At 42.2% G+C, this 15,373-nt stretch overlaps 1 protein-coding gene across 3 annotated transcripts in view; it reads left to right on the top strand.

Moving 5' to 3' along the window:
- The window catches only part of DGKD (diacylglycerol kinase delta), a 105,476-nt gene that overhangs the window by 28,342 nt on the left and 61,761 nt on the right, over positions 1-15,373 (top strand). Inside the window, exons 1-3 of one of the 3 annotated variants that reach the window (XM_020893896.2) lie at positions 70-203; positions 2,065-2,175; positions 4,013-4,093. In XM_020893896.2, the coding sequence (XP_020749555.2) occupies positions 177-203; positions 2,065-2,175; positions 4,013-4,093 (219 nt within the window). In that variant the 5' untranslated portion in view covers positions 70-176. Of the gene's footprint in view, positions 1-69; positions 204-1,737; positions 1,760-2,064; positions 2,176-4,012; positions 4,094-15,373 lie in introns of those variants that run through there. The other 2 variants (XM_020893898.2, XM_070468449.1) reach the window with 2 other exon arrangements.

Here is a 15,373-nt window from a genome sequence, read left to right as displayed (position 1 = left end):
TATTTGTTTTAATTTTGCTTTTCTTTTATGTGTGGCATGTGTAGCGGGAGATGCAAGAAAAATACTCTAGCATTTATCCCTTAAAAAGAACTTCTTTTAACTTTTCTAGGTCTCGGCCTGTGATTTTGTTGTCTTTCAGAATTTTTTTCCTTTTTCTCTTTGCATTTGGGAAAGAGATGGAGGTGATTGCTTCCCCTGCAGAGGTAAGGAAGATGTTTGGGGGCGAGGAGAGGTGCCTGGATCCATGAGCGAGGTCTGTGGGGTCCCGAGCAGAGGCTTGCCTGGCGGGGGGTGGGCGGTGCAGGCATCGTGGGTCTGCACCGCTGGGCACAGACGCAGCGGCCTGTCTTTGAAGAGCATATTGAAATAGCATCCACGTGTGCACTTGGGTCTGAAAAGAATCCTCGGATGCAACCTGGCAGTCCTCCTGTAGTGCAGGCCGGTTTCTACCTGGAGCTCCTCATTCAGGAGGCTTTCTCTCCACCATGGGCCGGCACGTGTCTCTCCCGCATCGTCGGGACATGCTGTGTTCGTCTCCCCTCCTCAGTGACCTGGGAGAGTGGTGGGTGACCTCCTCAGAGGTAACAGAGAGTGTTCCTGCCCCGGGATAAGTGCAGACGTTCCTCACTAGCTTTCCCCCAGAGTTGACCCTCTCGGGCGTTGGAGAGGGTTGCTGTACTGCTGGGCCAGCCCGAGGGACCCGGCATGGGGTTGCAAGCCAGCTGTGTAGGCCCCCTGCCCCGGGAGCTCCAAGAGGACGTCCTGCGGTGGGAATCGGGAGGAGCAGCTTGGACACGGGGGCTCTCGGGTGGACCTGCGCCCGGCCAGGCGCTGGTGGGGTGTGAGAGTGTGTGTGTGTGTGTGCGCGCGCGCGCGTGCCTGGGGTGGGGGCGCTGTCTCCAGCATTCACCTGCGGGGAGCAGCAGTGCCTCCCAGGCTCGACTCCCTCCCCCATTAGGAGGTGGCTGACGGAGGGACAGGCAGACAGCAGTGACCAGGTCTCGCCTCTGACGTGTTCGGGTGACGTGCGGTCTCTGTGTCTCGTTTCACCTTATGTTGTCTTCAGTGGCCACAGGTGCCCAGGTGCTTCGTACAGCCACTTAAGAGTGACTGAAAGTGCAGAGCCGCACGGGGTCAGGTGATGAGACGAGAAGCTTCCCTGGACCGGTGTCCTTTCCTCGGGCAGCGTTTCTGTGCGTTCTGTCTCCGCCGCACAAGGAGGCGCTGGGCAGAGCGCTCGCTGGGAGCCCGGCTCTGGCGTCAGGGCACCTCGCTGCTTCGTTTTGGCTGTTGGCGGCCCTGAGTGGTCCAGCACGTCTGCTGACCAGGCAGGGTCCTGAGCACTTGGCTTGTAAGTGGTGCGGCCCCGGGCCCAGCGTCCAGGACGCAGCTCCGAGGAGGGCCTGCCCCGTCTGGGTGTGTGCGCCGAGCCGAGCGAACTGCCCCTCACCCCGTGGTTCTCTCTGCACTCCTGCCTCGGTGGCAGGCTGGTCAGATTCGGGGGTAGAGGGGTCTCAGTGACGTTGCTGGTGGCACCTCGGTGTCGCAGCGTGGGTAGACACACACCCGGCCCACGAACAGGGCTGAGGGCCAAGGGGGGGCAGGCCTGGGCCGCGCCGAACCCCATAGCAGCCTACGTTGACAGTTTTGGCAGCTGGCTCCTGAGAAATGGCAGGAGGCCAGAGAGCACGGAGACCGGGCCAAGAACACTGAGAACTACCCCGCGCTGAGGCTGGAGAACACGGCCTGGCCCCTGACGGTGGGCCTGCCTGCCCTCGCCCCCTTCCGCTGACCCCCACCTGGGGCACGCGTGGGCACACCTGGGTCTCTGGCCTGCCTCCCCTGCCCTGCTGCTCAGGCAGGCCATCGCCCCCAGAGGGTCGGGTCAGCCTCTCCCCGCTGCCCACTCAGCCTGTCCGTAGGTCAGGGTTTGCGCAGAGGGTGAGAAATAGTTCTTCTGTTAGGCCGTTGGCCTGTTAGAGACACAGATGCTCTGGGCCATCAGTGGACAAGCGCACGGCGCCATGAAAACACACGCTTACGAATCCCTTTCTGTGCTTCCAGACCGTCATCAAAGAGGGGATGCTGACCAAACAGAACAATTCGTTCCAACGATCAAAACGAAGATACTTCAAGCTTCGGGGACGGACGCTGTACTATGCAAAAACTGCCAAGGTGAGACTCAGTGGAGGACACTTGACAAGAGAAAACCCCCCGAGAAGCTGCAGGGAGAGCTGGGTTCCGGGTCCTCATCTGGGGAAGGACCTTCCATTCTAGAGCTGATATTCTGAGTGCATTTTGTAAGCCTCTGGGGTGCTGGGTCTTATGTTTTGTGAATGTTGATTTTTTTTAATTCGTTATCTCTTTTCTTTAATGTCATATGTCACCAGAGAGGAGAGATGGGGAGGGAAAGTTCACAGAAGTAACCGTGTTACAAGTAGACATATTTCTTTTGGAAAGATTGGGGATCACTGGCTTAAAAACCCTCTTATTTTGGCCTAAATATCTTTTTTTTTTCCCTCTAAGTTTTCTGTATTCTTTTTAAATCATTTAAAGACTTGATTGTTATTATTATTATTTGTATTTGGCCGCGCTGGGTCTTTGTTGCTTTGCAGGGGCTTTTTCTAATTGCAGTGAGTCGCTGCGGTTCTCGGGCTTCTCATTGCGGAGGCTTCTCTTGTTGCAGAGCACAGGCTCTAGGCACTTGGGCTTCATTAGTTGCAGCATTCGGGCTCAGTATTTGTGCTCCATGGGCTTAGTCACCCCATGGCATGTGGAATCTTCCCAGACCAGGGGTGGAACCCATGTCCCCCATATTGGCAGGTAACTTCTTATCTACTGTACCATCAGGGAAGACCTTTTTTTTCTCTTTTTTCAAAACACTTTTATAAACACTGTATAGAAACTTACTGTGTGCAACTTGATGACTTTGGAGACAAGTATATATATACCTGTGAAGCTAACTGAAAATACGCTTAAAATGTGCTGGGCTTTTTGGTGTGTGAACAGAAGCTCTCTCTGGGCTACCTAGCCATGATCCTTCCTCCCGTGTGTCATCTTTGTAAGATTTATAGCTGGAGTCCCCAGCAGATGCCAGTGACAGAGGAGGAGCCGTTGAGAGTCCCTGACTCACTGCCTGGCTTAGGCGGCTGTGGTGTAGCACAGTTCAGACACTAGTGTGTCTGCAAACCCAGTTTTTGGTGTTCTGAACACCAGTCTTTGTGTTCAGATGCTAATATTTTAGAATTATTAATAAAAAAACTGGGACCTGAGTAATTTGTATTTTGAGATTTATCCCTAGTGGGCTAGTGCATTAAAATTTGAAACTGTGCGGAGTAACTTGTTTAGAAAGGATTCTGACCACATCCTTCATTAAAAAAAAAAAGACTCGTATAGTTATTTTAGTTCAAGGGGTGGGGGGGAGTTACTTAAAAGGCTGTCTTTTCTAAGTTGCTAGTGTTTCCTCCAGAGGGGACAGTAAGGTAAACAGGAGCTGGGGGGCTCTGACAGGGGGACTTGGCGGGGAGAGGAGAAGAAAACGGGGAGGGGGGAGTCCCAAACCTGCTTCTAGACCCTTCTTTCTCTCCGGGACTAGATTGTCTCTGCTGTGCCCCCTGTTTTCTTTCATGGCTGGGTCCCTTCTGTTTGGGTCGGTCTCTCTTCCCCTAGAATCGTTTATTTTAGCCAATACCTTTCTCCCCAAGTGCGCATGGTGGAGAAACTAAAGCCGAAAGGACAGAGGACCTCCACTCTGGACCCTGCTCTCAGGTGGACTCGTGGGAGGACATGTTTCTGACTTCACTGGTTGCAGGTCACTAGGGAGCTCCCTGGACTTGGAAAAGGTCTTGAGCTTCTCTCATGAGCCCTACGCACTGTCAGAAGTGGGTTGGGTGAAGTCACTCGGTATCCATGTAGTTCTCACACACTTGGCTGGGGTCAAGGGAGACCGGTTGGCCGTCCGGGGCCAGGGATGCCTTCGCCCCCTCTGACAGCAGTCCCTGTGTTTTTCCAGTCAATCATATTTGATGAGGTGGACCTGACTGACGCCAGCGTGGCTGAATCCAGCACCAAGAACGTCAACAACAGCTTTACGGTGAGTCTGTGAACGCACAGCTCTCTCGAGTCCTCCGCCACCTTTGGTTTTCCTGTTTAATTTGAACGGATGTGTGTGAGCAGTTCAGACTTTTCATCCTTTGCCCTCTGATTGGAGCAGTTCCTGATACATTTTGAGTTCAAGGTTCGAAATAGTACAGCGGCTGGAGAAAAACTGAGAATTTGGCACATGTAAGCACAAAAGAATGAGAGGGTCCAAACGAGTTGTTTAAACATGTTGTAGTTTGCATTTCTTTAACTGTTTTACACAGAGATTCATTTTTCAGGATTGCTGTAGAAAATTTGGAAATACAGGAAAGAATGTGGAAGCAATTAGAAAATAACCGTAATTTAGCTACCTCAAAATAGAATGTTGATATTTCTTTAACAGTTGTACAAGAGATCTGTTTTTCATGATCGTTGTAGAAAATTTGGAAATACAGAAAAGAATGTGGAAGCAATTAGAAAATAACTGTAATTTAGTTACCTCAAAATAGAATGTTAATATTTTAGTATACTTGTTTTCTTTTTAAAACTTAACCCTCCCACCCCCATATATAGAAATTATGTTGTACTTTGTGCAGAAGTTCTAAATGCATAAAATCATGTGACCTCAGAGCCCAGGGGTACCCAGCTGCTCACTTTAGAGTGATTATCTTTACGTCTAGATGTCTCTTTAGCAGCATATAGCATGAGATCACAGTGATCCTTTTGTTTTATACCTGTTTTTTTTTTTTCTCTTGACAGTTTGTGGTGATCACTTCCCATGGTGATTGGTCTAAATGTTCATCATATTTTTTAATGTCTATGCAGCATTTTTTTTTATAACTTTATAATTTTGGCTTCAGGGGATGAAGGTATGACTGTGTAAGGTATGACTCTAATATTAATAACAGGAATAGAGTAGTTTAAAATAGTTTTCTTCATTTTATTAAGTAATTTTATCTAGAAATACAGTATGCGTCCCAATTTTTTAAAATTCTTTCGTAACTCAGTCAAGGTGGATAATTTTCTTTGTGTTTAGGATCCAACATTTTGGGTTAGTGTTAGTTTCAGCTACTTTCAGGTTTTATTTTATCTGTTTATGGATTGATTAAGTTGTTGCTCCAAATGGGATATTCCTTCCTCCATTTAAACTTCTACTTATTTTATTTTGGTGTGATTAACTGCTCTTGGTTTTACTTTGTGGCTTATTGAACTAGTCAGACTTGCCTGATGGCCTCTTTTATTTTAGTCCTCATTTTATTTGGTCCATTTTTACTTTTCCTGCATTAGTTTATTGTTTACTTACTGGCTAGGGAGAGACATTTTAAACTATGTAAATGAATTATTCTTTGATTTGTGGCTTTTAGAGTGTTTAATAGGAATAGGTGTTGAATTTCACTGGAGTGTTTTGACCAATAATTTATTATAGATGATCAATTTGGTTTTGAGTATTTGTACATTTCTTTCAGTTTTTTTTTTTTTTTTTTTTTTTTTGGCTGTGCTGGATCTTAGTTCTGGCATGTGGGATCTAGTTCCCTGACCAAGGATCGAACCCGGGCCCCCTGCATTGGGAGCACCAGGGAAGCCCCTTTGTACAGTTCTTAATAGTAAGTTGTTCCTGATAATGTTGAATAGTACAGCCTAATTTTGGATTTAGAATTTTTTGAAAGCATGTGTGTGCTTAATTCTTTGGGCAGGAGGTATCCTTTGTTTGTGTTTTGATTTCAGAGTGCAGGTAGCCCCATATAATTCATTTAGTAACTTTCCATGATTCTTTGTGCTCTGGAACATTTTTATAGTTTTAGAATTTCTTGAAAATTTGAGAGAACATAGTTTTCAGGGAGATAATAAGATTCTGATAATATAAGATAATATAAGAATAAGATAATAAGATCATAGGAACTTTTTAACTTCTTGAGTCCATTTTTGTTATTTATTTTCCCACTTCACACCTTTTAATTTAGTAATATGTATTTGTATTTTAAACATAAATGTCTCTGGTTGGATCCCCTTTCACATTTCTTTTTTAAAAAAATTTATTTTTATTTGAAGGATAATTGCTTTACAATATTATGTTGGTTCCCTTTCATGCTTCTAATTTTACTTGCTTAGTAAAATTTTACTTACTTGCTTTACTCTTTTTTGGTCATAATTCTCTTTGAAAAAAATTGTATTCAAGTAAAGTTGATTTATAATATTGCATTAATTTTTTCTGTATAGCAGAGTGATTCAGTTATACATATATATATATGTTTTTCATATTCTTTTGCATTATGGTTTATCACAGGATATTGAATATAGTTTCCTGTGCTAAATTATAGGACCTTGCTTTTATTCATTTTATATATAATAGTTTGCTTCTGCTAATCCCAACTCCTAATCCATCCCTCTTCAACCATCCCTGCCCCTTGGCAGCCACAAGTCTGGTGTCTATGTCTGTGAGTCTGTTTCTGTTTAGTAGGTATGTTCATTTATCTTGTATTTTAGATTCTACATATAAGCAATATCACATTATATTTGTCTTTCTCTTTCTGGCTTACTTCACTTATATGATAATATCTAGGTCCATCCACATTGCTGCAAATGGCATTATTTCAATTTTTTTGGCTAAGTAATATTCCATTGTTATGGAATGGAAGACCTCAACTTCTTTATCCACTCATCTGTTGGACATTTAGTTTACTTCTTTGTCTTGGCTATTGTAAGTAGTGCTGCTTCGAACATTGGGGTGCACGTTTCTTTTCAAATTAGAGGTTTTTTAGTCTTTTCCAGATTGATGCCCAGTAGTGGGATTGCCGGATTGTATGGAAACTCTACTTTCAGTTTTTAAGGAACCTTCATACTGTTCTCCATAGTGGCCGCATCAGTTTACATTGCTACCAGCAGTGTAGGAGGGCTCCCTTTTCTCCACAGCCTCTCCAGCATTTGTCATTTGTAGACCTTTTGATGCTGGGCATTCTGACTGGTGTGAGGTGGTACGTTATTGTAGTTTTGATTTGCGTTTCTCTAGTAATTAGTGATTTTGAGCATCTTTTCGTGTGCCTGTTGACCATCTATATGTCTTCTGGGAGAAATGTCAATTTAGGTCTTCTGACCATTGCTTGTTTTTTGTTACTGAGTTGTATGAGATGTTTGTATATTTTGCAGATTAAGCCCCCACCAGTTGTATCATTTGCAGATATTTTCTTCTAGTCTGTAGATTGTCTTTTCATTTTGTTTATGATTTTCTTTGCTGTGAAAAAACTTGTAGGTTTAGGTTTGATTGGGTCCCATTTTTTTCTTTTTGCTTTTAAGAGAACTGGTTCTTAAAAAAAAAAAAGAACTGGTTCTTAGATTATTCAACAATCCCATTTTTTATTACCTAAATCAGTTTCTGCATTTATATTTATTGTCTTTTCTGCTTTTCACTTTTAACTTATTAATTGACTCTTCTTACTTTCATATATATCAATAATTAAAAAACATTAGGGACTCTGCATGTAACTCCTAGTGTATTTCTGTTCACATTCCAATATTCCAAAAGTTGTTTTTTCTTCCAGTAGAAAAATGTTATTAAAGATTAATTGCTTTTTTGGTCAAGTTATTGAGGAAAATTTTTAAGTGTATGAGTAACATAGAAAGTTTAAACCATCTATATTCCTATTACCCAAAGATACTTAATAATATATATTAATTGATGTCATTCCCACCAACTTGGTTTTAGTTTTTAACCTACTTTCTTCACTTAAGAATGAGCTTTTCTTATAATATCCTTCAAAATCTTGTTTATTAATGCTGCATAGTATTCCATCTTATTTAAATGTATAAGTTTAGCCAGTCCCTATATTGCATTTTTTCCCTATTAAATAGCATTTTAATGTACACTTATACACAGATCCTTTTGTATATTTCTGGTTATTTCCATAGCTTAAGTTCTTAAAAGTAGAATCCTGTTTGAGGAAGAAAGTATGAACTTTTAAAAGACTTTTGAAAAGTAAATGAGGTACTGATAAAGCTTGGATGGGCCTTGAAAAGATACTGAATAAAAGCCAGACACAAAAGACCACATATCTTATGAGCTGATTTACATGAAATGCACAATAGTCAAATTTGTAGAGACTGTAGATTAGTGGTGGCCAGGGGTTGCTGGATGGAGGAGTACTAATGGGTACCGGATTTTAGTTGGGGGTGTGTGGCAGAATGTTCTAAAATTAGATAGTCGTGATGGTTGCACAACTTTATGAATATGCTGAAAACCACTGAGCTGTATACTGTAAAAGGGTGAATTGTACAGGAATTATGTCTCCATAAAAATAGTATGGCACTGTATTCTGGTACTGTGTGAATTACTATGGAACTTTGTCAGCCTGGTTGGAGAATGAACCCTGATTTATACTCTGTCTCTATGGGAAAACGTGTTCAGGGTGCCAAATAGTTGACTTCTAGATGTCGAGCTCATTCCTGTGGGGGCAGTCGTGGATGATTCCCAGCCCTCGGGGCAGAGGCACTGATTCTTTCACATTTACTTTAGATTTTGTTAGTGCTGTAAAAACTGGCTTTTCATCTGAGCATGTGCTGAAAGGACATTAAAGCTTAATAGTGAGGCTCCCCAGAAATACTCCTAAGATAAGGAGACCCCCTTTTAGCAACCCATGAGGGCATCTGGAATTTGGGGATACATGATGGAGTGTTTGGAGCCAGTTGACTGGTGCCCAGTTCCCCGAGGCATGCTTCCATAGAGTTGGTAGATCCTGGGCACTCCCCCACTTCTGACTTCCTGCAGTGTTTGCTGTCTGAACTCTGAACCTGTCCCTTCCCATACAGCACCCTGTAGGAATCTGCGTGCAGGTCCTAGAAGGCAGGGCCTGGCCTTGGACTTTGCCAGTGCCTGGTGCCATGTGCTAACGGAAGTGAGTGCAGAACAAATGAATATATTGCCCAGAAGCCACGTCAGTTTCTGGAATATCTCATTTGGTTTTCCAGCTATTCCAGTAGTAATTTCCGAATTCCTCAACTTCTACTAAAATTGTGTGCCTGATACAAACAACCCGGCAGTGAAAGTCGCTGTTATCATGTATAAGCCAACAGATGGGAACCTTTTGTATCATTCTTTTGGCAGAGAATGAGTAAATTTTGCTCCGCACTAACAAAGACTCCATTTTAATTTTTCCCTAAAATGGCTGAAGAATTGTCTCATAAAGACATAAGGACCTGAGGAACAAGAGTCTTCCAGGGGATATGGAAGGAAATACTTGGGGGAGAGGAGAGATTTTTCTTTCTTGGTGGCTCAGTGGTAAAGAACCTACCTGCCAATGCAGGAGGCGGGGCGGGGCGGGGTGGGGGGTTGTTGTCGATCCCTGGGTTGGGAAGATCCCCCTGGAGAAGGAAAGGGCAAACCGCTCCAGTACTCTTGCCTGGGAAATCCCATGGACTGAGGCGCCTGGTGGGCTACAGTCTGTGGGGTTGCAAAGAGTCAGACATGACTTAGCGATTAAACAACAGATTTTTATACAGGTTTGATGGAAGGAATGGCAGCAAGGAGACTTTTGCAGCTGGAAAGGTGTCTGCTTGCCTTCTGTTTAAGAACAAAGTGAAGTTGGGGTGCAGTTAGAGACACAGATGTGCCTTCAGGTTCTTGGTAAGGTGGAGCTGTGGCCATGGGAAGTCTCAGAAGATGGGGAGTGGACAGACAGGGTCCTCCGCGTCCTCACCTTCAAGTGGGATCACCCCTGAGAACGCCAGAGAGCATAAGCACAGCATGACGAGAGAAAGGGGATTTGCCAGCTTCATGTCCCAGCCTCTGCAGTAGCATGAAATGTTTTTGATAATTAACCATGTTAATGTTAATCTATGAAAACTAAAAGGCTTTTGGTGTATTATTGCCAAATGGCCTTTAGAATTTGTATGGGTAGAATGTCATGAAGTGGTTTCTATCCTTTCACAAATGCCATTTGTTAAAATTTTATAAAATCTATGCCACTTTGATAAAAATGGTAGTTTGTTTTGTTTCTTTGATTATCAAAGTGAGGTCGAATGTTTCTCACAGTCTTTGGCCATTTGTATTAATTTCTTTATGGGCTGATTCTGTATGTGCTTTTGGATAGTCAGCTTTGTATTTGGGGGGGGGGTTCAAAATTACCCATCTCTCTTTCTCTAATTTTGCCCTCATTGGCTATGCTTGCTTTAGTGGTTCCCTCCTGCCCTCCTTCCCCCTTTTAAAAAACTAGGTTTATACACTAGTAATAGGCAAAAGTTGTCAGGGAAAAATGTTTCTCATTTCCCCCTTATATTTGTTTTCTTTCCATTATCAAACATGGGATAATTTAGAAATTATTTCCAGCCTTATCACAAAATTTACAGATTTGTGTTGAAGGTATATTTTAACCTCTCTAATTCTTCAAAGGAATTTGTCAAAGCATCATTTCTGCTTTACTGAGTTTGTATATTGTAAATAATTTTAAAAATTGAAATATGACTTCCCCACTGAAAAGTGCACAAGTGATTAGGCAGAGCTTCGTCTGTAACCACTACCCAGATTCAGTGGTAGAATGTGTCTAGGCCCCGGGAAGCTCCCCTAAGTGGTCTTGCCCAGTTGTCTCCCCCGCCCCCTCCAGAGGAACCACCATCTCCACCTGATACATAGATTTGTGCCGACTGTTTTAGATGGTTGATGCACATGAACTCACATTCTTTTGTGTCTGCTGCTGACCTGTGTGTTTCCACAGACGTTCCATGTGCATTGGAACGGAATTTGCACTCAGTTCTGTACGTTGATTAGGACAAAAATTTAATCATTTTCCTCAAGTCTTTTATAACCTTCTGACTTGCTTTTCTGTTTGTCCTTGAGTTACTGAGTGAGATTTATTAAAATCTTCTGCTGTGATTGTGGACTTACCTGGTTTTTGCTTTCATCCTGTTAATTTTTGCTTTATATATTTGCAGGCTTGTTATTAAATGCATACAAATTTAAGATTATTTTATATTCTTACTAGATTGACCCCTTTATTATAAAATAAACCTTTTGTTTCTTTTAATGTTTTTTGCCTTAAAGTTTACTTTGATGTTGCTTTAGCTGCAATACCTTTATTTCTGTTAGTAGTTGTATTGTAGGTGATGGTATAGAATTTTCCATCTTTTTAGTTTAAACCTTTTTTGTTTATATTTAAGGTTGTAAGCAGCATATAGTTATGTGGTTTTTTTAATTGCCTGTTGGATTATTTAATTGGGTGATGTCTTCCATTGGTTTATGTTTAAATCTATACTTAGTTTTAGATACTCATGTATTTGGGTACAAATCCAATGTATTATTACTTGTTTTCTCTTTGTCTCACATTTCATATTTTTTGTATCTTTCTTTCTAAAATGGATGAATTATTTCATTTTTTCCCCTCTCTTTATTTCATATACATATTTTAGTGATTTTTTTTTGCAGATTGTAAAATATGTCCTTGAGTTATTAACTTCCCGTCCAGATTAGTGCTTCTCAGACAAAGCAGGGATCTTAGAGCTTTTGAACTCTATACTCTTCATTAAGGGAAGCCAGTGGCTCAGAGGTAAAGAATCTGCCTGCAGTGCAGGAGGTGCAAGAGATGCTGGTTCAATCCCTGGGTCTGGAAGATCCCCTGGAGAAGAAAATGGCAACCCACTCCAGTATTCTTGCCTGGCGAATCCCATAGACAGTAGCATGGCAGACCACAGTCCATAAAGTTGCAAAGACTTAGACATGACTAAGCAACTAAACATGCATACTCTACTTTGCTCTTGAAATTTAAATTAATTTCTGGTACTTGAAAAGGAAGCTTCTCTGTAGTTGCCTCTCACCCTTCTGCAGTTTGTTATTTATCTTAATTTTACATATATTTGAAATTTCACAGGACATTATTGTACAGTCAGTAGTCACTTAGGTTTGCAATGAACATTGCCTTTTCTGTTGCCATTCATTTCTTTCTGTATTTCTGTGATCCATATGGGGTAATATTCCTTCTGTGAAAAATTCTCTTTAATATTCCTTTAGTGTTGGTTTCTATTTTTGTTTTGTTTATTTCATCTTTCTGAAGGATGTTTTTGCATGTTATACAGTTCTAGCATGGCAGTCATTTTCTTTCAGGAGTCTAAAAATGTCATTCCGTTGTACTGTAGCTTCTATTATTTTTAGTAAAAGTAATAACTTATTCTATTGTTTTCCCTTGCATGATAATGTACCTCCTCCCCCCCCCCCCCCGACTATTTTTAAGATTTTTCTTTTCCTTTGGCATTGTGCTGTTTTACTATGATCTTTCCAGACATGGTTCTCTGTATTTATCTTGCTTAGTGTTCCTGGCAGATCTGAATTCTGTAGCTGTGTTCCCCTTCTCTTGTCAGTTTTGGGGAAGTCTTGGTTATTAGCTCTTCAAGTGTTGCTCCTACCCATTATTTTTTCCTCTCATTTTTGGGACTTTTTTGTTACATTTTTCCCCGGACTTCCATGTTTCTTGTACTCTTTAAAAAATATTTTCTATTTTCTTCATTCTAGATGTTTTATTATCTTTCTTCTGTTTCTTGTCATTAAATCTGTCTGTTGAGTTTTTAATTCCACTTATTTTCTTTCAGCTCTAGAATTTTCAGTTGATTTTTTTCAAAAAGGGCTCAAGTTCCATACCAGAGCCCTCTCCTCGATCTTGTCTTTTATTTCATTGAAAATATTAAGCATATTTCAAAGTCCATGCCTGAAAACTCAAAACGTCTGGTTCTACTCTGGGTCTTTTTTTATTGCCTGGCTTTTTCTTGCTTTTGTTCCTTTAGTGTTTCCTCCTGGAATACCTGTCAGTCTTGGTTGACAGACATTGTCTGAAAAGTGAAGACAGGTTTAGGCTCAGGATGGTGGTCTCTTCCCAAAGAGAGGATTTGTTAATCCTCTGCTTCTGGCCGGTGGGCACAGGAGCAGCAGGTCCAGTTTGTGGTTGATCAGATTTGAAGGTGGGCTTCACTTTTTTCTGACTGACTGATCAGTCTTCACTTGCTCTGCTTCTGTGGGTTAGTCCCTAGGAGTCTTGGCATTTATTCGTTCTCCGTTGGTCTCTGAATTCCATCGTCTCCGCCAGCCCTGTGGTGGTGTTCAAAAGCTCCGTTCAGCTTCTGAGCCTTTTTGGCTTCCACTTGTCAATTGGCACTTGTCACTAGTTTGTTTTTTTTCTGTATCTCATCACTGCATGATATTTATAAGTATCTGACAGTAAGATCACTCACTATATACAAACAACACAAGGTGTATAGCCAATATTTTATAATAACTATAAATGGAATATAACCCTTAAAAGTTGTGATCACTGTGTTGTACACCTGAAACTTATATATAATATTGTACATCAGCTATACCTCAATTAAAAAAAGAAAAGATCACTCATTATGAAATGTTAGATCCCATTTACTTGAAAGATAATGTATTGACTATAGGGAATAAAATTTGGTCTTTATCGCAACTTAGGAAATTTGTTGCTCAGTCTTCTTAGGACCTTACTTTTATAACTTCTTCTCCCACAGACTGATAATGAGAAGTTAATCTCTTTCAGGACAATTAAATTCATCCTTTTATTCTCATATTTCTAACAGTTCTCACCTGCTCTATTTTTGAAGTTCTTTTAAGCATGTAAGTAAATGTTAATACCCTCATTACTGAGTAATCAATCATCTATTAATAAAGTCACATTTTTTTTTTAATACTGATTAATCTTTGCCATGACCATGTTCTCTGTTTGATATTAATATTGTCATACTTTCTTTCCTTTGTTCACAATTTAATTGACATACTTACTTCCCTCTCCACCCTTACTGTTTTCTTTATTTTTCCTTGTTATTTTAGATTTAATCCTTGTAAACAGTAGGTTGTTAGAATTTGTTCGTTGTGAAACAGTCTGCTAGTAGTGGTGAACATGTGGCATTTTCTGCTGGTCAGTTTTTACGTGTCTGACTGCTGTGTTTCCGCACCTGGCTGTGTTGTGAGTTCATGCTTTCTTGGCACCTCCCTTCTGTCTTGCATTTTTGTGAGTGCTGTGTGCACTGTTTGCCTTTGTTTTTGACAGTGGTTTGTGTTGAAGTTTTCCTTCTTGCTTTTCACACACTCGCAGCGCACAGGTGTTCTCACGGTGTCTCTGCCTGTAGCCAGCCCGCATGGTGACATCGCGTTTTGGTGAGCTTTGCAGCAGACAGCGCTTAGCCACGCGGCTCGCGCCTCTCAGCGCTTTGTTTCCAGCCACTCGGTCGCTCCTTTCAAAGTAAGGACTGAGCAACACGGAAGTAAAATAATGGAAAATGTTCTGCTTCTCACCAAGGAACCAAAACGTGGGATTTTCAGCGGATGCCTCTAACAGCGCACTGCTTTCTGTTGCTGGTGTCACAGGGGAGGCATTGAACTAGCCTTCATGTTGTTACCATCTCTGAAGTTATCTGTACGTTTCTGTTTGAAATCTTGTAGGATTCTCTTTTTATCTTGAGGAATATTGCTTTTTGCTCACAAATTTGTCTGATATGTAGAACCTGCTGGCTTCCAGTCCCTGTTTTTGGTTTTCCAACTTTGAAAAATGGTCTTATCTCTGTAATTCTGGTTCATGTGCTTTGTCTTGTTCTTTGGGAGTTCTGCATGTTCATTCACTCATTGTTTCAACATCTTTCTGTGCAGGGTCTCTGGACCACATACCATACTCAATGATAAATTTCAGTGGTGGGCAGAAATGGAGAAGGGCTCTTTGTCATCAAGCTTGTATTCAAGGGGGCTCAGTGACTCACAGCGAGGTCTAATTACAGGCTGAGACTGGCAATACGTATGGAAGTAAGGCTGCGTGGGAAGTATGATAAGCTGGGTCCTCACTGGTCTGGCGGAGGGGTGGGGAAGACTGCCCCTGAGGAGGTGATGTTTTAACTGAGACTTGAAGAGTGATTAGTGGAAAGTCAGCTGAACAGAGTGTATGAGTTTGTGCATGTGAGTCACACTTGGCGCCCTGGAATGGGTTAGGTCCAGGGCGTAGCATGTGCAAAAGGTGCGGTGGGGGCTGCAGTTCAGACTGTACAGAGAGGTGAAGGAAGGGCCGTGCGGCCTGCCGAGGCCTGAGGGAGAAAGACCATAGGTGCGGGAAGGGTTTGGGACGTCGCCTTCAGCCTGTCCATTGACTAGTTCCATTTGGCAAGAGTCCCAGATTTGCAGTGTTGGGATGATTTGCTCTGGCTGCCATATGGAGGGTGAAGAGAAAGAGGAAGGTCAGGCCCCTGGTTCAAGGTACGGGGTAGGGGGTGGTGGTGGTGGTGGTGGAGAGTGGGCAGTGACATGGGTGTGCTCAGCTTGGCC

This window comes from Odocoileus virginianus, chromosome 5 (assembly GCF_023699985.2).
Source record: "Odocoileus virginianus isolate 20LAN1187 ecotype Illinois chromosome 5, Ovbor_1.2, whole genome shotgun sequence".
NCBI lineage: Eukaryota > Metazoa > Chordata > Mammalia > Artiodactyla > Cervidae > Odocoileus > Odocoileus virginianus.
The sequence above is the reverse complement of the archived record's forward strand: the minus strand, read 5'-3'. Positions and strand labels throughout refer to the sequence as shown.